This window comes from Rhinoraja longicauda, chromosome 9 (assembly GCF_053455715.1).
Source record: "Rhinoraja longicauda isolate Sanriku21f chromosome 9, sRhiLon1.1, whole genome shotgun sequence".
NCBI lineage: Eukaryota > Metazoa > Chordata > Chondrichthyes > Rajiformes > Arhynchobatidae > Rhinoraja > Rhinoraja longicauda.
The window spans coordinates 52233686-52256541 of NC_135961.1; the positions used below are offsets into that span (position 1 = coordinate 52233686).

Sequence of the window (22856 nt, forward strand, 5' to 3'; positions counted from 1 at the left end):
TACAGCTCCAGAGAACCTGGGTAAAATTCTGACCTCTGGTGCTCTCTAAGTGGTGTTTGCACATTCTCTCTGTGGTTGCATAGGTTTTGTCTCAGTGTTCTGGTTTTCTCCCACATCCCCACATCCCAAACTGGTGGTAATTGGCTGTTCTATTGCCTCTGGTGTGAGTGGGTAGCAGAATAGTCAGGAGTCACAATACGGATGGAACGTGAGAGAAACGTAATGATTGTGGTCAAGGTGATTGTTCGATGGCTGGCCGACATGGTGGGTTAACGGGTCTGTTTCCTCGTTGTAAGATGTCGATTTTATGACAACTATTTTTCAACAAAATCAACCCATTTTTTCTACGCTCCAGAGCATCAGCCCAACCCACAACTTTATATCATGAGTAAAAAAACAAACTCCAGGGAAAACAAGTCCAGCCTCTTTTGATGTGATTGCTCTGATAATGGCATAGACTTGATGGGCTGAACAACCACATATTTTGCAAAGAAGTCTGAGAGTATTTTCAGGGAGTAATAGACATGCATCCTAAGTGCCATTCACCACACCTGAATAATTTATCGACCAGCACATCTTAGGGATGTGAAGGAAACCGCAAGAAATTCACGTGGTCATAATGGATCGTGCAAACATCACAAAAGCAAGCACACAAAGCAAGCAAACACAATCAGCATTGAGGCAACAGCTCTACCTGCTGCACCACTATGCAGCCCCACAGTGTTAAACAGCATTAAGATACCAGCAATATTTTGGGATGTGGGAGGAAACTGGATCATGGGTGACACGGTGGCACAGTGGTAGAATTGCAGCCTAACAGCACCAGAGACCCGGACTAGATCCTGACTATGGTTGCTGTCTGTACGGAGTTTGTACGTTTTCTCCGTGACCGTGTGGGTTTTCCCCGGGTGCTCTGGTTTCCTCTCACACTCCAAAGACGTGCAGGTTTGTAGGTTAATTGGCTTTGGTAAAAATTGTAAATTGTCCCTAGTGTGTAGGATAGTGTTAGTGTACGGGGAGTCGCTGGTCAGCGCTTGATTCGGTGGGCTGGAGGGCCTGTTTCCGCACTGTGTCTCTAAACTAAACAAAACTAAATTTGGAGGTAACAGCATCAAAGCAAAAATATGCAAACTCCACATGGAGAGCTGCCGAGGTTCACTATTGGTTCTAGGTCAATGGAGCAGTGAAACAGTAGCACTGGTCACTACACCACTGTGTCATTTATTTATTCAAAGAGTTCTGATCTTCATTTTCCCTCTCCCATTCATTTAGTTTGCTCCAAGCCTCTACAATGTTTATGGGTGGAGATCATTTTCCTGTGGCTCACCCAAGCTACCATCTAGCTATGAATAGTCTCACTCAAAACCATCATTGAATTCATGGCCACTTATTGCAGCTACCTGATACAAGCAAGCAGCCCACAGTTTGTTTACTGAACACTGAGTGGAAAAACCCACTTCACAAGAGTATCTTTCCCTCCCCATCCAGCCTGTCCTCATTTCTATTCGAGGAAGTGATGTTGAGGAAACGGCCTCATTCATTGGGATTGGTGCTGTGTACTGATAAGGGGCCAGTTACTAATTTAAGCACAAAAGCAGGAAACCTGACACACAAGAGTTTCCACTTCTCCAAACGGTGGGTTTTCTTTTCAAAAAGAATCATTCTTTGTGTGAGAGAGGCAGAGGTGACCACTTTGCTGCCACAAAGATTGTGCTGAGATCTCGTGCTGCTCGGAGAGACCCTCACTGTTGGGTTAATGATGGCCTACAACAACACCACAGGGTATTCAATAACCCAACAACTGCATGACACCATTGTGGGTAAGATGCAATCATCTCATCTGTTTGAATATAATTTGAAGTTTAGAAATGTGCTTTTCTTCTCAAGGTTTTGATTCAAGACTTTCAGCTGGATGAAGGGGAACTTGCGTTCCATTTCTCATTTGTCCCTTTTACTCTCTTCGCTGACATTATTGTTTCATTTATCTTTCCTTCATTCTCCTTTTTTCTCTTTGTCTCGCATATACTTTGGTACAGCTATAATGCCCTCTGTGCAACTCCACCCAGCCATCTTACCTGCATTCTCTGTATGTTTACTGACTTCCCTCTCCTATTTCATTAAATCACTTTTACTCTTGGTCTCCCTGCTTTTTTTTTCATTTCTTATGGTCAATTTCCTATTCCTCCCATTCCTCTGCCTGCTTTTCTCTTTCTGGCTTATTCACTCGTTATCCTTTCCCTCTCTGTCTCCTTGTCTCTCTCTCCCTCTCCCTCTCTCCTTCTCCTCCCCTCACTATCTCTTGATCTCTTAATTTCCTGCTGTTTATTGACAGTTTCGATAGATGGTACTTAAGTCAGTGGGCAATAATTGATGTTTAAAATTAGTTTCAATATTCCATCTGTTCTGTGCACTCTGTATACTTCTGTTAAATTCAGAGAGTGATGGAGCCATGGAGTCAAACAGCATGGAGTCAGGCCTTTCAGCCCATCGTATCCATGCTGGCAATCAACTGGGTCTGTATATTAATCTCATTATTCAGCTCACAGTCCATTCAAGTTCTCATCTAAATGCTTCTTCATTGTCACAAGATTCCTTGTAAACAATTTATGTTTATCTCTTTTGTAAGTAAGTTAGGGTTTAAATTTGCTGATGACATGAATCTAAGTGGGAATGTGAGTAGATTCAAGGTGCATAGTCTTTCCCGTCATTGAAAGTATCTACATGAGGTGCTGTGTCAAGAAGGTGCCACCTAACATCATGGATCCCCACCATCCGGGCCATGCCATCTCTTGCTGCCACCATCGGGAACGAATTACAAAAGCCTGAAGTCCCACAAGAGTCAGGAACATTTACTTTCTTACAACTATTAGGTTCTGGAACCGACCCACACAGTCCATATCGCCCCATATTACCTCCTCCTGCATTACAGTGGACTTGTTTTCGAATTGTATTTTGTGCTGATGCCTTATTTTTTTGCACACTCTTTTTCTTTACTCTGTGCTTGAGTCACTGAAAGCTAGCCTGCATCTGCAATGTACAATTAGGAAGATCATTTCTCATGAAGGCTCATAGTCATAGAGTCATACAGCACAGAAACATTGGCACGGTGGCGCAGTGGTAGAGTTGCTGCCTTACTCCAAGAAATAAAGTCCTAGCCTGCCCAAACATTCCCTATGGTCCAGGCCCTCAAGTCCTGGCAATATCCTTGTAAATCTTCTCTGGACTCTTTCCTCCTTAATGACATCCTTCCTCTAGCAGCGTGACCAAAATTGAACATAAATCTAGAAATACAACCTCACCAAAATCTTGTACAACTGTACCACAACATCCAAACTTCTATACTCACAACCCTGACTGATGAAGGACAATGTACCAAAAGCTTCTTGACCAATCTTTCTACCTGTGATGCTACTTTCAGGGAACTATGTACCTGCACTCCTAGATCCCTCTGATCTATAACACACACCAGAGCCCTACCATTCACTGTGTAGGTCCTGCTTGGTTGACTTCCCAAAATGTAACAGCTCACACGGATCTGATTAACCATTCCTCAACACAATTGCCCAACTGATCAAGATTCTGCTGTAATTTTTGATAACCATCTTCACTCTGAATGATATGACCCACTTTAGTGTCATCTGCAAACTTATTAATCATGCCATGTGCATTCTCATCCAAATTGTTGCTATAAACCACAAATAACAATGAGCCCAGCACCAATTCCTGAGGCACACCATTAATTGTAGGTCTCCAGTCTGAAAAATAATCTTCCACCATCACCCTTTACTTTCTTCCATCAAGCCAATTCTCTATCCAGTCAACTATCTCTCCCTGGATCCCATGCAATCTAACCTTCCAGCGCAGCCTACCATGCAGAACCTTATCAACTGCCTTGCTGAAGTCCATATGGACAATATCAATAGCTTTACCCTCATCAACCTTTTTGGTAAACCACAAAAAAACTTAATCAGATTCCTACAACGGAAGCATTTGTGACATTTTTAGTTTTTATCATTGGATAAATGGGATGTTTCTTTATTATGTAGAAATAAGGATGTCTTGCCATAATTATAAAGGGCCATGATGAAACAACACCTAATTATGTGTTGTTTTTATATCATTATCTTAAAAAGAATGAACGCTACAAAAAGGGAGTTTAGTGAAGGTTTATCAGTGTGATTTTGAGATAGTCTTTGAGGAGGGATTGGAGGGTATTCCACAATGTTTTGAAGAATGAGAGGCAACCTCATTGGAACTCATAATATTCTCAGGCCACAAAAGGCTGCAAGCAGGGACGATGTTTCCCCTGGCTGGAGTCTAAAACAAGAGGTTGCAATCTCAGAGTAATGGGCAGAGCATCTGGTGTGAAATGAGGAGATTTTTTTAAAATTCAGAATGTCTGGAATTCCCAAACCCAGATGATGTGGAGACTCAGTCATTCAGTTCATTCAAAACTGAGATGGATACCTTTCCGAAATTTGAGGGAATCATGGGATATGGGGAAAGTGCAAGAAAATTGTGACAAGAGTTTGTACGTTCGCCCCGTGACCTGTGTGGGTTTTCTCCGAGATCTTCGGTTTCCTCCCACACTCCAATGACGTACAGGTATGTAAGTTAATTGGCTTGGCAAATGTAAAAAAATTTGTCCCTAGTGGGTGTAGGAAAGTGTTAATGTGCGGGGATCGCTGGGCGGCGCGGACCCGGTGGGCAGGCAGCATCTCAGGAGAGAAGGAATGGGTGATGTTTCGGGTCGAGACCCTTCTTCAGACTGATGTCAGGGGGGCGGGACAAAGGAAGGATATAGGTGGAGACAGAAAGATAGAGGGAGATCTGGGAAGGAGGAGGGGAAGAGAGGGACAGAGGAACTATCTAAAGTTGGAGAAGTCGATGTTCATACCACTGGGGCTTTAAGAGCTGTTCAGACACATTAAACAGGCAGAGAATAGAGGCATACGGGCATGCACAGGCAGAAGGGGTTAGTTTAATATAGCATTGTAGTCAGTGCAGACATAGTGGGCTGAAGATTCTTTTCCTGCCCTGTACTTTTTTGTTTTTATATGTTTCTATGTGCTTCATCTTGTGTTGACACCTGCACCATATGTGTGAGAAATATACTTCAACATGCGACATCTTCCAATTAGTTCTTATGTGTTGAAAATACATTGAGCTATTGTCACAGTAGGGAGGCCCATTAAAAACTGCTCCTAAACGAGAGGGAGATAGGCAGAGAGTGCAGAGATAAATCAATTTGTATCTCAACTGTAAAAAAAAAATACATAATTTTCAAAGTCATAAAACACAGATCACAAAAGACCTGGCTTCATTTCTGAAATTAATGATTTATTTGCTCTTTACAAAGCCACAAAAATGCAAGTTCAATAGATTCTAATATTCAAAACCAAGACCCACCTTTAAGCACAAAATCAACTCGGGTGTGTCATTCCATGAACACATTCTGCAGTTGTTTTGCCGTCAGGGATTTTGTTATTCAATTGAGGGGAAGTTGGAAACTGGAATCCTCTCCAGGCACACAGAAATTCTTGACTCTAGAGGTCAGATGGAATTCCGGGACACGAGGGACTGCAGATGCTGGAATCTTGAGCAAAAACAACAATGTGTTGGAGGAACTCAACGGGTCTGAGAGTATCTGTGGAGGGAATGGGTAGACATTTTGAATCGGGACTTTTCTTCAGATTTATCAAATGGAGCAGAGAAAGCTGGAAAAAGAAATGGGGATGGGGCAAAGACTGGCGAGTGATAGACAGATACAGGTGAGGTGGGTGTCTCAACCCAAATGTCAACCATATCTTCTCTCCCGAGATGCTGCCTGTCCCACTCAGTTACCCCAGCATTTTGCATCTATCTTTGGTGTATTGTATACAAGCATCTGCAGTTCCTTCCTATATAAGGCATGGAGTGATTAGCGCCTCTGTTGATGGAGTAGCAGTGTTCAAGATTTCATCCTCTGCTGCTGCAGAGGATGTGCTGATGGTAGTTTGGAGATGTCTTTTCCAAGGTAGCACCATTGAAGGCCTCCAATGATGGAGAAGGTGTCAGGGTAAGCCGTGGCCAACAAATACCAGAGGGTGTATCCCAACACCTTCTCCATCATTGATTCTGTCGGAAGTGTAGTACTGAGAGAGTGCTGCACTGTCAGGGGTGAGGTACTGAGTGAATGCTGAATCATTAGAGGAACTGTACTGAGGAAGAGGCAGTGGTGGGGGAGCACTGCATCACTGAGGGACAGTAATGAGGGAACACTATGCTGATGGGGGGCAGGATGGAGAGAATGCCGCATTGTTGGATGGATAGTCCTGAGGCAGCTCCACAGAGTTGGAAGGGCAACACTGAGGGAGCACTGCACTGTTGCAGGGACAGTACTGAGGTTATTGGAGAGTCAAGGGCAACTCTGAGAGAGGATTGTACTTGGAGGGCCAGTAAAGAGGGAACACTGCACTGCCGATGAGCAGTATTCAGGGAATACTAAATTTTTGTAATGAACTGTAATGAAAGAGGGCTTCCTCCAAAGGCACAATTCCAAGAGAGCTCTATGGCATCTGTCCCAAGGGAATACTGCATTGTAATAAGACCAGTCGTGAGAGAGGAGTGAAAGATTAGCATTGAGGGAACATTGCATTATCAGAGTGTAAGAACTAAGAGAGATTACACCTTTTGGAAGAAGTTGTGCTCAGGGAACACTGTCAGAGAGATGCCATTGAGTGAGTGCTTCCATGTTGCCAGGGCAGTACAAAGAGGGTGCCACACCAAGGTACTGAAGAGAAATTGCTCTGTCAGTAGAACTCTACTTTGGGCGAGTTGCATAATCAGTACCAGGGGAGCACTGTTTTGTCTGTGGGTTGGCTACACTGTGTGAGCAGCAGTGCTGAGTGAATGCAGCACTGTTGGAGGGGAAGTAATGATGGAGAATTATACTGACCAAGGGATACTATTGAGGGAGCACTGAATCCTGGAGAGACAGTAATGAAGCAGTACTGGATTGTCAAATGGGGAGTGGTGAGAGGGGGAATGTTAGGAACAGTGCTGAGGGAGCATCTAATTTTCCATGGATCAATACTGATCAAGACCGTTTCAAGATCAAAGGCATATATTCAATCATAACGTACAATCAATGCAATCCTTTGTGTTCAGGTCAATATAATGGAAAGCATCCACCATTTGGAGGAGTTGCATAATGTTTTCTAGGATAAATATTTGTTCTTTCACAATCCAATCCATGAACTCATCTTAAACTGGGTCCAAACATTGGCCAAAGAGCTGAACTGCAGAGGTTCGGTTAGTGTTCTATGCTTGACATTCAGGCAGTGTTTCATTGTAACTTGAAGACACTTTGGTAAAACTGAATGCAATAGGCATCAAGTGTAAAACAGTCCACTATGGTTGTTGGAAGTTAATCATCCCACCACATTGTCATCAATCTAGTTTCCCAAAACAGTATCTTAGTCATAGTGTCGTGGAGTTAAATGACAATACAATAGGCAATTCGGCCCAACTAGCCCATGTCAAGTGGTGGGGTGATCGACTTCCAACAACCACATTGGATTGTTTTACACTAGATGCCCATTACAATCAAGCAAGCTAAACCTATTTGGCTGGATTTGCCCCATATCCTTCTAAACCTTTCCCATTGATCTATCTGTCTAAATGTCTGTTAAACGTTGTAATAGTACAGGCCTCTCCAGCTTTCTCTAACAGCTTATTCATGTACCCATCACCCCTGTGAAAAAGTTGCCCCTCAAGTCCCTATTAAATATTTCCCTTCTCACCTTAAACCTTTGTCCTCTAGTCTTAGATTCACCTCCCCAGGAAAAATACAGTGACCATTCAACTTAACGATGTCCCTCATGATTTTATGCGCACCTGCAAAGTTACCTCTCAGTCTCCGGCATTCCAGGGAGCAAAATTCCCAATCTATATAACTTTTCCTTATATATCAAACCCTCCATCCTCATGAATCTTTATTCCACTCTTTCCAGCATAATGACATCCAACCCATTATTGGGTGACAACAACTGCACACAGCTGTAATCTCACCAATGACTTACACACTTGTAGGTCATAACATCTTCAGGAGAGCGGAGATGCCAATTGATTCAGGGTGTTAATCCTGTCCTTGACAGAAATAGCTTAAGGCAGAAGGTGAGGTTACGGCTGGAGGCAGAGCAGGGGGTTGTGAGAAATACTAGTCAGTGGTGTTGCAGTAAACACTCTGGATAATCAAAGGTTTCTGGACAGGAAACCAATGAGCTTCTCGTCTTCAGGAAACAGGATGTGTACAGCAATTTATTCAGCTGTTGTTACTGGAGAGAAACATAGCATTTCAACTTACAGCTTCACAAGAATCATACCATGAATGGAGGGGGTGGGGGTTTATTTCACTTAAGAGGTAAAGGACAAGTATTATAGGGAATATCTGTAAAAAATTAGAACAAATAGGACATGATGGTAAAGTCACTACACTAATATTCAGAGGCATGGGACAATTATTCAAGATAGATTTCAACTTTATAAAGAAGATAGAATACTACAGCACAGGAAATGGGCCTTTAGTCCTCAATGATTGTGCCGAAAATGATGCCGTTAAACTAATCTCCTCTGCCTTATGATGCATATCCCTCCATTCTCTGCATATCCATGTGCCTATCTGAAAGCTACTTAAGTGCCATTATCATATTTTCATCTGCCACCACCCTTGGCAGCACGTTCCATGCATCCACTACTCTCTGTGTTAATAACTTGCCATGTATATCTCCTATAAACATTTCCACCTGACCTTATTTTGCTCTCAAGTCTGAGAGATTTCCACCCTGGGAAAAAGGTTCTGACTGTTTATCCAATCTATGCCTTTCAATACTTTATAATAATAATAATAATAAACATTTATTTTATATAGCGCTTTTCCAAGTGCTCAAAGACGCTTTACAAAAACAGTCATGACATAAAAACAAACAGACGAACTATCCTGACGGAGAAGCGGCGAACAAAGAGCGCCAGCGTCCTCTCACGTCAGGGTCCGGCAGTAGACAATAAAGAACACAAGACACACAATTACAATTTTAACACAAACAGCCATCACAGTGATTGCTCCAGGCACACCCTCACTGTGATGGAAGGCAAAGAAAAGTCTTATCCCCTCCTCATTCTTCTCCCGTGGTGCCACGAGGCGAACGAGTCTCTCCTCAACCTCTGTATGAAAACAATCCAAGTTTTTCCAACCACTCCTTGGAGGTAAAACCTTTTAAATTCAGACAGCATCGGAGTAGTGCCGTCGGTGATGGCAGCCTCACCATCGGTCTGTCTGTCTGTTCGTCTTTTTTGTTATTTTTAGTGTGTTTTCAAAATTTTGTGTTAATGTTCTCTGGTTTGTTTTATTTGGGGGTGGGGGAGGAGGACGGGGGAAACTTTTTTTCAATCTCTTTCCTTGCCGGGGATGCGATTGTTTTCCGGATTATATCTCCGGTCGCTCTGAGGCCTAACATCATGAAGCTGGAGGCTCTTGCTCGAGACTGACTTTGAGGCCCACCGCGGGGCCGTGAACTTACCATCGGAGCCTGGGATCAACGCTCCAACTGCGGCCTGCGGATTTTACCATCGAGGAGCTCGCAGTCTCGGGTAGAGACTGATGTCGGGAAGCTCCAAAGTCGCAGAAGGTTTGACTAGCCCTGACCCAGGGTCCGATCACCTGGCGCGGGGGAGCTGAGATTCCCCCCGATGCGGAAGCTTGATTGCCCCAATGCAGAGAGTTTGACTGCCGGCAACGGGAGCCAAGATCGCCAACGTCCCATCAACGGAAGGTTCAAGGCCCCCGACCGCGGGAGAACAAAAAGGGGAAGATATTGAACTTTTTTTTCCCCTTCCATCACAGTGAGTAATGTGGAGGAGTCACTGTGGTGGATGTTTATGTTAAAATGTATTTTGTTTGTCTTGTTGCATTTATTGGTATGGCTGTATGGCAAATCAAATTCCTCGTATGTTGCAAAACATACTTGGCTAATAAAGTATGATTATGATTATGATTTTGGTGAACCTCATTTACAATCATAAGCTTCAAAGCTCCGTATCCTTCTTGTAATGGGGTGAACAGAAATGCACAAAATATTGTCCGAATGCAGCCTAATCAAAGCATTATAAAGCTGCAACTTGACTTCCTGTCTCTTATACACAATGCCGCAACCAATGAAGACAAACACACCATACGCCTTCTTTACCACTTTATCTACTTGTACTGACACTTTCAAGGAGCTATGAACTTGACCGTCAAGATCTCTCTGTATGTCAATGCCATTTAGGATCTTGCCATTAATTGTACACTTACCCCTTGCATTTGACCTCCCAAAGTGAAACACCGCACACTTGGTGTTTCTAATCTCAATGCCTTGTGATATTGTTTGACAGCCTTTCTCACTGCAGACAATTCTACCAATTTTGGTACAGTCTGCAATATTACAAACCAATTCATCTTCCTTTGTGTCTAAGTCATTTATTCATATCACAAAGAACAGAAATCCCAGCACAGATCCCTACGTAGCAGCAATGGTCACAAAGCCGCAGCTGGAAAGACACCCTTCCACCACCACCCTCTCTCTTTTAATTCTGAATCCAAACTGCCAATTCACCATGGATCCTAGGCAACTTAATTTTCTGGACCGTACCATGAGGGACCTCACCAAATAGCATCAAATCCATGTAGAAACAGAAAATAACATAGAAAATAGGCAGAGTAGGCCATTCGGCCTTTCGAGCCGGCACCGCCTTTCAAGATGATCATGGCTGATCATCCAAATTCAGTACCCCATTCCTGCTTTTTCCCCATATCCCTTGATTCCATTAGCCCTAAGAGCTAAATCTAACTCTCTCTTGAAAACATCCAGTGAATTGGACTCCACTGCCTTCTGTGGCAGAGAATTCCACAGATTCACAACCCTCTGGGTGAAAAAAAATCTACTGCACTGTCTCATCGTTTTACCTTTGTTATCTTCTCAAAAAACAATCAAGTTATTAAGACATGACAAAGGCGTGGTGGAATGGTTGGGGGGGGGGGGGGGGACAAAAGGGGGAGCCAGCGTGCTTTGTAACTTTGTCAGCACCATAGGTGCCTGCTAATTGTATACATTGTGTATGCAAGCAAAGAATCTCACTGTGCCTAGTCACATGTGACAATAAAGTATTCCTATTCCTATTCCTATCCTTGCTGACTGACTCTAATTATCCCATATCTTCCAAATGTGAGTGAATCCTATCCTGAAGAATCCTCTCCAATAGCTTCCATACCACAGATGTGAGTTTACCGAACTAAAATGTCCTGGATTATCTCTACTTTCCTTCTTAAACAAAGGAACAACTATGACTCGGCTCCAGTTTTCTGAGACATCGCCCATGGTTTAAGAGGAAACAAACATCTTCACTAAAGCTCCTGCAATCTCTTATCTTGGGATGGATCCCATCAGGCCCTAGGGATTTATCCACCCTAATGCTTTTCAAGAGACCCAACACCACCTCCTTTTGATCTCAATATGCCCTAGGACGTTAGACTTCCTCACACTGATCACACTATCCTCCATTGTAATGGTAACAGTGACCGCAAAACTATTGTGTAGTTCATCAGAACAAAAGAAATAGAAGCAAGAGCAGGCCATTCAGCACCTTGACCAAGGGGTTAGAGCTAAATAGAACCACTGGACAATGAGAATAGGTGATGTTTCAGGTCAGAACCCTTCTTCAGGCCGAAAGAGAAAGGTGGCCGGGGGGTGGAGTTGGCGAGAAAATGCCAGAACAAAACCAGGCTGGCAACATAGAAAGGGCGGAGTTTAGAATAGTCCATCGTTGGCTGAGGAAGATATGCTAATGACAGGGATGCAAAGATGTTAACAATGGAGCTAGTCTGATGGTTAGGTTGGGAAAGGATGGTTTGGGGGGAAGAAATTGAAATTTTAGAAATCAATATTCATACTGCTGGGTTGTAAGCTCCCCAAGTGAAATGTGAGGTGGTGTTCTTCCAATTTGCATGCGGCCTCACTCTATCAGTAGAGGATGCGCACAAAAACTGGAGTTGGAAAGCCTGAGGCATAAGGTGGAGGCACAGGCAAGCACCGAGGAAACACATACAGTATCGGTGTGGTAGTTAGTCCACGTAAAAATGTGGTCATAGAGTTGGAGGGCAGTAGGAATCACAGAGGAGGAGAGGTGAAAAAGGGTGGTGCAGAATTCCTATCGGAGAGGAGAGAACTTTTTCAGGTAGGCACAGCTTGAGGAGCTTTCACAGGGGAGCAGACAAAATGTGTAGGAAGGTGGCAGAAGTCAGATCTGCTTTCACAAGGATAGTCTCGGAAACCCCCAGCCGAGGTGAAATCCTCTGACTGGATCTATGTTCCTGTGAATCTTTTCCGCAGTCTATCTACCTTCAGTGCATCCTTCCTATACTGTGGCGGCCAGAACTGCACTCGGTATTGCAAATGCAGTCTAACCAACATTTTGTACAATAGTAACACAATATTCCAACTCTAATTCGCAGTGTCTCAGCCTGTGAAGGCATGAGTGCCAAACACCTTCCTCACTACAGTCTGAAGAAGGGTCCCAACCAGAATACCCATTCTTTTTCTCCAGAGATGCTGCTTGACCCACTGAGTTTTTTCCAGCACTTTGTGCCGATCTTCGGTATATATACACCAGAATCAGCTGTTCCTTTCTGCACACCTTCCTCACCACCCTGTTTATCTGTGTTCCCAAGTTCAGAGAACTATGTACTTGTGCTCCAAGGTCTCTCTGCTGAACTACACACTCCAGGGACCCTGCCATTCACTGTGAATGTCCTGCCATGGATTAATTCCTTAATGTCTTTGCTTCAATCTGTTCTGTTTAACCACCCATAGCAAGATACTGACAGCAGTATCACAGAACCCTTAAGGTTGAATTTGAATCATTCAGTTGAATTCAAGGCCGAGGTGCAGAGACATATTTGTTTTTGGTTTGCTGTAAAAATATTGAGTAGTATCTTGTTCACATTGTGCAATTGAAAAGGTGTGTTTATAGACAATAGACAATAGACAATAGACAATAGGTGCAGGAGTAGGCCATTCAGCCCTTCGAGCCAGCACCGCCATTCAATGCGATCATGGCTGATCACTCTCAATCAGTACCCCGTTCCTGCCTTCTCCCCATACCCCCTCACTCCGCTATCCTTAAGAGCTCTATCCAGCTCTCTCTTGAAAGCATCCAACGAATTGGCCTCCACTGCCTTCTGAGGCAGAGAATTCCACACCTTCACCACTCTCTGACTGAAAAAGTTCTTCCTCATCTCCGTTCTAAATGGCCTACCCCTTATTCTTAAACTGTGGCCCCTTGTTCTGGACTCCCCCAACATTGGGAACATGTTTCCTGCCTCTAATGTGTCCAATCCCCTAATTATCTTATATGTTTCAATAAGATCCCCCCTCATCCTTCTAAATTCCAGTGTATACAAGCCCAATCGCTCCAGCCTTTCAACATACGACAGTCCCGCCATTCCGGGAATTAACCTAGTGAACCTACGCTGCACGCCCTCCATAGCAAGAATATCCTTCCTCAAATTTGGAGACCAAAACTGCACACAGTACTCCAGGTGCGGTCTCACCAGGGCCAGGTACAACTGTAGAAGGACCTCTTTGCTCCTATACTCAACTCCTCTTGTTATGAAGGCCAACATTCCATTGGCTTTCTTCACTGCCTGCTGTACCTGCATGCTTCCTTTCATTGACTGATGCACTAGGACACCCAGATCTCGTTGAACTCCCCCTCCTCCTAACTTGACACCATTCAGATAATAATCTGCCTTTCTATTACTTCCAAAGTGAATAACCTCACACTTATCTACATTAAACTGCATCTGCCATGTGTCCGCCCACTCACACAACCTGTCCAAGTCATCCTGCAGCCTTATTGCATCTTCCTCACAATTCACACTACCCCCCAGCTTAGTATCATCTGCAAATTTGCTAATGGTACTTTTAATCCCTTCGTCTAAGTCAACATTCAAAGCAAGGCGTGCAGGAAAGACCACTGATTTATCATTGGCTGCTCTTGTGACCCCATGCCTAAGATTGAGATTAGTGACTCTGTCTAAACTCACTTCACAGTGAACCAGCAGTCAGAAATGGCTGGATTGATTACTTAACACGATTACATAACACGAGAAGTAGAAGCAGGTGGTAGCTTTCTTCAACCAGAGCCTCCACTAACATTCTTTGTGGTCATTGCTGGTCCCGTACTTGGATGCTTTATTTCCCTTTAACCCCAAAATATGTGCTTGCGCTGTGGATGATGCAGATGAGATTTGTGAGACTGTTGGGACTAAAAATATGAGGCCACAATCTAAAGTGTGTGCATGACGGGAGCAGTTCATCCAGTGGGAGGACTGCCAATCCAATGAATGTCTTGAGTAGAGATGGGATGGCCACAGCACACAATGAAGGTTGACTTTAGGGTGTTTTGTGGCTGCCCCATCGAGATGAGTGATGCTATTTCCATTGCACTCCTTACCTGAGTGTGGGCTAAATGTTCAAGATACATTGAGCACAGTGGCACATTGATGGAGCTGCTGTCCCACAGCCCCAGAGACCTGGGATCCTGACCCCGGGTGCTTTCTATGTGAAGTTTGCACGCTCTCCCTGTCACCATGTAGGTTTCCTCTGGGTGTTCTGGTTTCGTCCCACATCCCAAAGATGTGCAGGTTTGTAGGTTACTGTAATTGGCCAATGTAAATTGTCCTGAGTGTGTACAGAGTGGATGAGAAAGTGGGACAATATAGAACTGGTGAGAACGAGTGGTCAATGGTTGGCGTGCACTCAGTTTGTTGAAGGGCCTATTTCCAAGCTGTATCTCTAAACTAAAATAAAGATTGCCAGCCATTGACTTGCTGTTTATTTCACAATCGCTAACAGCTCTCCTCAGCATCGAAAACATCTACATGAGGTGCTACCTCAGGAAGGTGGCATCTATCATTCAGGATCTCCACCATCCTGGACATTCTCTCTTCTTGCTGTTACTATCAGGAGGTACTAAGGTCCCACTAGGATCTAGAACCACTAGGATATGCTGCAATAGAAGATTTCCATTTTACCCGTACTTGTGCATGAGACATAAATTTGACTGAGTTGACCATGCTCTGGTTCGTCCGGTGGTGCCATTGTGCCAGGTGTAGACTCCTATATATCGGTGAGACTAAGCGCAGGCTCAGCGATCGTTTCACTGAACACCACCGCTCAGTCCTAGATCTACATGATCTCCCAGTTGCTAAACATTTTAACTCCCCCTCCCATTCCTGTACTGACCTTTCTGTCCTGAGCCTTCTCCACTGTCAGAGTGAGGCCCAATGCAAATTGGAGGAATAGCACCTCATATTTCGCTTGGGCGGCTTATAACCCAGAGGTATGAATTTTGACTTCTCTAGCTTCAAGTAACCCTTGCATTCACTCTCTCTCCATTGTTCCCCCATCCTAGTTCTCCGACCAGTCGAACTGTCCTTCTGATTAAATTTTACATTGTATGCCTCATTATCACCTTAGCTAACAATGATCTATTCTACATTTTTCTTGAGCTTTGTCCCCTTTGATCTCTCATTTTCACACCTTACCCTTGCATATCTGCCGTTTCCCTCCCTCCTGACTCTCAGTCGGAAGAAGGGTCCCGACCTGAAACGTCACCCATCCCTTCTATTCACAGATGCTGCCTGTCCCGCTGAGTTAGTCCAGCATGTGCTAAATATCTTTGGTGTACAACATGGAAGCCCTATTTCTCTATGTCAATTTAGATGCCTATCCACGAGCCATTTTCCCAGCAATTGGCAAATATCCCTCTATTATTTTCCTGTTATGGATCTACAGACCTTTTGTGCCTGAAAATAAGTGATATTCCACAACATCTTTTGGCCAAGTTCCTGCAGCATTTTATTTTTTGCTCAAGATTTCAGCATCTGCAAACTCTTGTGTCTCCTGCATCATGTGCAAGTTGGATAGGAGGGAGGGGCTGGGTCAGGTGTAATCTGGGTCAATAAATGAAGCCAAAGGCTCAAAGTTCACCCAACTCTGGAGAGCGCACCACTCAGCCTCCACAAGTTGGAACCATGACACCAATCAGCCTCTTCCTGTGCATTGGCCAGCACAGTTAAAGCTGACAGTAAATATGTCAACAAGCCCACAGTTTTTGGAATTTCCTGATCTCATCAGGAAGATGACACAGTGGAACATATTCAATGTTCAAACCTGCCAAGCTGTTTCCCAGATTATTTTTTTTGATCAACTTAATGCTTCAGTACTATTTCAGGGAAAACTGGCTGAAGAAACAAAACTAGCCACTCTGGTGCCACGAAGACTACAATGTTCAATAACAAAGACAATGATGCAGTGGGAAGCAAGTGTCTCTTGGCTGAATGGTGGTAATGTGTTGATATCCACCTTAACCATTATGACAATTTTTACTGCACCCCTGCAATCTGGACATTTCTGGCAAGGATGGCATTTATCATCAATCACTAAATGCACTTGGGAAGTTGACAATGACCTTGCTTTCCTGAACCACTGCCATTGAGGAGGAAGTTCCAGGATTTAGACGCAGCAATGATGAAAGACCAGCGATACATTTCCAAATTATGATGATTGTGATGGAGGGGAAACTGCAGGTGGTGGATGTTCCCACATTAGTCAGCCTTCGTCCTTCCTGGTAATAGAGGTTGTGGATTTAGGAAGTGCTGTTGGTGTAGACTGCCTGAGTAACTTTGGTGTATTTTGTATATGGTGTACACTGCAGACGCTGACAAGCTGCTGAAACTGGGGCTTAACACTCCCCTGTGTGCCTGGGTCCTGGACTTTCTCACCGCCAGGCCCTAAGTGGTCAAGATGGAGAGACATACATCTAACCCCCTCACCCTGAACACAGGATCCCCCCAGGGTTGTGTCCTTAGCCCCCTACTGTACTCCCTGTACACACATGACTGTGTAGCCAGGTTCAGCTCTAACTCCATCATCAAGTTTGCTGATGACACTGTGGTGGTGGGCCTGATCTCCGATAACGACGAGAAGGACTACCGGAAGGAGGTGGCTGATCTGGCACTCTGGTGTCAGGACAGCAGCCTCCTCTTGAATGTCACAAAAACTAAGGAGCCGATTGCGGACTTTAGAAGGGCTCAACATCGGAGGATGTACACGCCACTGGAGATAAATGGGATTACTGTGGATAGGGTGAGCTGCTTTAAATACCTGGGAATCCACATCACAGAGGATCTGACATGGACAACACACATTGCCGTACTGGTGAGTAAGACAACGCAGTACCTTTACCACCTCAGGCAGCTGAGGAAATTCAGAGTCTCTCTGAGGATCCTTCAGTGCTTCTACTCTGGGGCTGTAGAAAGCATCTTGTCCGGCAACATCTCAATCTGGTTTCAGAAGAGCTCTGCCCAGGACAGGAAGGCTATGCGGAGAGTAGTGCATTTGGCAGAACGCACTATGGGAACTACACTCGCCCCCCCTGCAGGACCTATACATCAGGAGGTGCAGATCCAGAGCCAGCAACATTATGGGGGACCCTACCACCCCAGCAACGGACTGTTCCAGCTGCTACGGTCAGGCAAACACCTCCGCTGTCATGCTGTAAAAACAGAGAGGATGAGATGGAGTTTCCTCCCACAGGCCATCAGGACTGTCAACTCTTATATCACCAGGGACTAATTTACTGTATTAATTTATTTTTTGTGTTGTCTTTAAAAAAAAAAAGTCTATTCTGTTTTGTAGTTTTAGCACAATCCGCAGGCATTGCCACTTTCATTTCACTGCTCATCTTGTATGTGTATGTGACAAATAAAGTAGACTTGAGTTGACTTGACTTGACTCCTGTGCATTTGTAGCCGGAAGAAATGAATGTTTAAAATGAGTGATGAGCTGCCGGTCCAGTGGGTTGCTTTTGTCTTGCATGGTGTTGAATCATTCAAGTGTTGCTAGAACTGTACTCATCTAGGCCAGCAGAGAATATTACATCATATTGTGGAATGGCCTCAGTTAGTCAGAAGATTGATCATTTTAATTTAGTTTAATTTAGAGATGCAGCATGGAAACAGGCCCTTCAGCCCACTGAGTCCATGCCGACCAATGATCACCCATACAGTAGTTATTTCCAACGTAGTGGGGACAATTTACAGAAGCCAATTAACCTACAGACTTGCGCATCTTGGGAATTGGGAGGAAACCGGAGCAGCCAGAGAGAACCCACATGGTCACAGGGAGAACATAGAAACTCTACAGACAGCACCCAAAGTTGGGATCGAACCCGGATCTCTCACCCTATAAGGCAGCAACTCTACCGCTGCAGGACTGTGCCACCCACTGCTCCAGCATGCCACCCCTGCACCACTGTACGCCCCTACGCTACTGTGACATACTCGGTCTCTGACCTGTTTGTGCAATCATACCATCCACATCCCATTGAGTTTATGGCCATGGGTAAACGCTAAGATGTGGATAACGGGGACTCTAATATTGAATGCTGAGAATAGGTAGTTAGACCCTCTCTTGTTTGAGATGCTCACCATACAAACTTCAGTGGTTCAAAAATTACTTGCCCTTGACAAGCCTTTGCTGGCCTTGCTGCATGCAGGCATGGTCTGCTTGATTGTCTGAGGGGTTGTGCATTAAATTGAACTTTGTATAATTATCAGCAAACTTCTGACCTTATGATCTGAAGGAAAATCATCAAAGAAAGATGGAAATGGTTGGGACATGGACTCTGCTCTGATATACTCCTGCAGTCCTGCATTTTATGAATAATTCATACCTGCGCAATTTGCAATGTTGTTAGATGGATGCAGTGTTGTATCAATAATTAACAACTTAGTTAGGAGCGTAACTGTTTGGGGGGATTTCCTCTTCAGTACTCTCATTGGAATATTGTTTGATCCCATTGCCTTTGTTCTCTTTTGCACTTTGACATGAAATCTAGATCAAAAATCACCCAATATCATCAGCCACTGGTGACAGGAGCTGTAACAGGTGTGTGCAATTAATAGATCATGCAGATGCAGCCAAAAGCATTTCCGATAAGTTTATGACTAATTATAATTATTTTATGGGTAATGTTTAATGGTGACTGTATATGAACATGTTGCACATGTTGGTAAAAAGATAAGATGATTAGGTGGAGCTATAAGCAAGAGAACCACATGGGGTTGCTTTCCTTGGAACAGAGGAGACTGGGGGAAGGGGGATAGAGGTGGAGTAAATAATAAGGGGAATAGATAAGGCAAATAGTCATAAACCTTTCACCACAGCAGACATATTAATAGTTAGGGCATGGGTTGAGGGTAAGGAGGGAGAGGGGTCTGAGGAAGAATTTATTCCCAGGGTGGTTTGAATCTGGAACACATTACTATGTAGGTAGTGCAGGCGAAGGCTGTCATATTTAAATACACGTGAATCATTTAAATACACTTAAATACAAGGAAAAGAAGGTTACCAGTGCTGGTAAGTGGGCTTAATGTAGATGAGTACTGATGGTCAGCATGGACATGGTGGAATGAAGGGCCTGTTTCTTTGCTATACAATTCTATGACCTGGTTCTGGGAAATGGAGAAGGGGCGATCAGACAAACTTAACTGAAATGCAGATGAAGTAGGTGCCCCGGTCAGCATTGAGATGCAGAAACTGGGTGTGTGGAATTGAGTCTTCATAGAAAGTGGGATGGGAGGAAGTATTGCAGAAAGGTATGGGAGTCATTCGGCTTATTGGGACTGTTGGACACAATTGAACCCCATGAAATGGAGACTAAGTAATTGCAAAATAGAAGGGTGACTGAACCATATGAAGGGAAGGAAGGCTGGAGGTTACTACAAAGGATGGAATTTGCTGAAACAACAGCAGGAATTGACATCCCTTTTCCTGACGGTTTTGTGTTCACTTTCTTTCCCTCAGATGGGATTATCCTGTCCTTCAGCGTGTCTGTCGTGATTGGGATTGCAATTGGCATATTCATCTGGATCTTGCTGGCCTGCCTGTCACGCAAGAAGCAGGCCAGTGCTACCATCTCCCAGACCACCAGCCGGCGTACCCGGACATCACCTCACAACGCAGTGCTGACTCGGACCAGCTTCTACCGCACCAACAGCTATGAAAGGCACGGAGACAGCAACCTGCCCTTGGCGAGCACTCTGACTTTCCAACGCCAGTGGTCCCAGGACCACGCTGATAGCTACGGGAGGAAGCAAAGCTTCAGAGCCTCCACCTTCCACCCTTTTGCTCAAAGTCCACTTGCGGATGAGCTAGGTGGGTTTCAGGCCTCTTCCGCCCTGCTGCGTACTGACACTGCGTCCACCCTCAATTGCAGCCTCGGTCCCCATGAACAACGCTGGTCAGAGAGCCGGCACTATGACTGTCATTCCTCACAGACCCCACCTCCTGCTTATAAATTTGTAGCGGAGCCGACCAAAGAGACACCAGCATGATGCCTCCCTTGCCAATCACGCAGGAGCAGCTCGAGCAGCTTGAGCACCTCATCAACAGGGGCTCGTCAGATTCTCAGTGCCTTGAATTTAGTATTGGGAAGAATTAGCTGCAAACTTTATTTGATCTGGTGAAAATGGCAAGAATTGTCAAAAAAAATTGAGCCTGATATGTGAAACAAAAAATAGAAAATGTTAGATTTTGACAGCACCTATTGCCACCCATGCCCCCAACAATTGGCAAAGTACATTTTGTAACTGTGAAAACACAACAGCCCATCTGTACACAGCAAGCTCCAACAAACGGTAAAATGATAAATGTCAGCTCATCTGTTTAACTGATGGATGTATTGGCCAGGACTCCATGATAACCCTCCTGCTCTCCTTCCTTGCGTGGAGTAGTCCCTTTTTTCTGAGAAAGCAGGCGAATACTCAGTTTTATGAATCAATGTGAGATGGCACTTTTAAAACTGCATCACTCATCCTGTACTGCATTGCATTCAAATCAATAACCATCAGTCAAAGAATAAAGATTACACAGGAACACTGTACACCAATTCTACATGATTCAATCAATGACCATTGGAATATTAGATCAGGCGAGATTCACGTTTATGTGGCTGAAATTTACAGTGTCCCAAGTCACTCAGTTCACTGCCAATGGAAGAAGAAGCTTTTACGTGCAACCTACAACTCTTTTTACAAACTCACAAATAAAAACAGAGACATGTCACACATGATTCAGTAAAGAGTGCCATAAAAATATCTGAGTAGTCCCATCGATGACCTTCATACAGCCACATTTTTCAAAGGTTATCTATTAATTCTAGATAACCTACAGGTGCTCACCATCTGTTTCTAGAATCATGGCCGAGTAGCATAATGCCATCACTGCCCCATTGATAAACCCACAGTGGTCAGAAAGTTGAAGGGACTGGACAAACTGGACCTCCTCCACCAACAACCCCTTCGGATCCATGGTAGCTGCCATTGAGAGAGGCTCTTTAAAGTCTGACCACTTTTCTAGCAGGCAGCAAGGGCAGTGATGACGTAGCTTCCATGGGGAACCATACAGGGCTCGGTGTGCACATAATTATCTGTGTTAAATGCTATGATGCTTTTTGCAATGTGCCTTTGCCTATTTCACAAAGATTCCAGGAGATTGGAGTGGGCTTTAGTAGCCTTCTACAGAAAATGTTCAGCACACAAAAAAGATAAAATAAATTTTCTGGACAGAAGAACCTGAGTCTGATTTTGGTTCAAACCAGCAATAATACTGTCTCCCTTTGCTGATGATAAAATTCTGAACAAAGTTGGATGGCCTCATAATGGCACCTAATCCTGCAAATCCACACCAACAATGGGTCAAAAAACAAATGGCTGGAGGAACTCAGCAGGTCAAGCAGATCCAAGAATGAGTGTAGTACAAGAGGATATGAACTTATGAACATGATATTAAATGGTCACGTATTCGGCTTCATTCCAATTACAGGCAATGCACGTTGTGTATTAATGCAGAAATAACATTCTGCAACACATCATTAGATGCTGGGATTTAGAATCATAGATTCATAGAGTCATACAGCATGGAAACAGGCCCTTTGGCCCCACCTGACCATGCTGATCAAGCTGCCCCATTTAAACAAGTCCCACCTGCTCACATTTGGCGCCTATCCCTCTAAAACCTTTTTGTCCATGTACCTGTCCAAATGTCTTTGAAATGTTGTTGCAGTATCTGCCTCCAGTACCTCCTCTGGAAGCTAATTCCATATACCCACCACTCTCTGTGAAAATGTTGCCCTCAGGTTCCCATTAAATCTTTCCCCTCTCACCTTAAACCGATGTCCTCTGGTTCTTGATTCCTCTACTCCAGGTAAAAGACTCTGTGCATCTACTCTATCTATTCCCCTCATGATCTTATACACCTCTATGATATTACCATTCAGCCTCCTACACACCAATTTAGATGTGGCAAGTCAGCAAGACACTGGAGTTAAGTTTAACCACCCAACAAAGGGGATAGCATCAGCAACATTGAATGGCCTCCCGTGCACTCTCTGAAATCTTGAAAATCTTGCTTGAACCTTTGATTGTCTTCAAACATATGATAGATCCAGCATGGTATAGCTGGATAATATCCAATCCCTGGCAATCCTAGGTTTGAGTGGTTCTAGGTGGAATGGAATAGAAGGAATCTGGGTAGAATATTGTGGAGGACTATAAGATCATAAGAGATATGTGCAGAGTTAGGCCATTCAGCACTATGAGATGGCTCTGCCATCGGATCATAGCTGATCTATTTTTCCCTCTCCACCCCATTATTATGCCTTGTTCCCTTTGAAGCCCAAGATTTGTTTTCCAGATTTATTTTGTGAGAGCT

General features: G+C 44.2%; 1 protein-coding gene across 1 annotated transcript; it reads left to right on the top strand.

Annotated features, from left to right (window-relative positions):
- Window positions 1–1694: 1694 nt before the first annotated feature.
- LOC144597000 (myc target protein 1 homolog) lies at window positions 1695–21965 on the top strand. The gene is made up of 2 exons (XM_078405901.1): window positions 1695–1820; window positions 19950–21965. Exons 1-2 carry the CDS (start codon window positions 1757–1759, stop codon window positions 20477–20479), a joined length of 594 nt encoding a protein of 197 aa, XP_078262027.1. The 5' UTR covers window positions 1695–1756; the 3' UTR covers window positions 20480–21965.
- Window positions 21966–22856: the final 891 nt, after the last annotated feature.

Coding starts and splice junctions, on each gene's coding strand:
- LOC144597000 (XM_078405901.1), top strand. CDS start 1,757: ATGATGGCCTACAACAACACCACAGGGTATTCAATAACCCAACAACTG. Junction 1,821..19,949: donor ACTGCATGACACCATTGTGG/GTAAGATGCAAT, acceptor TCTTTCCCTCAG/ATGGGATTATCCTGTCCTTC.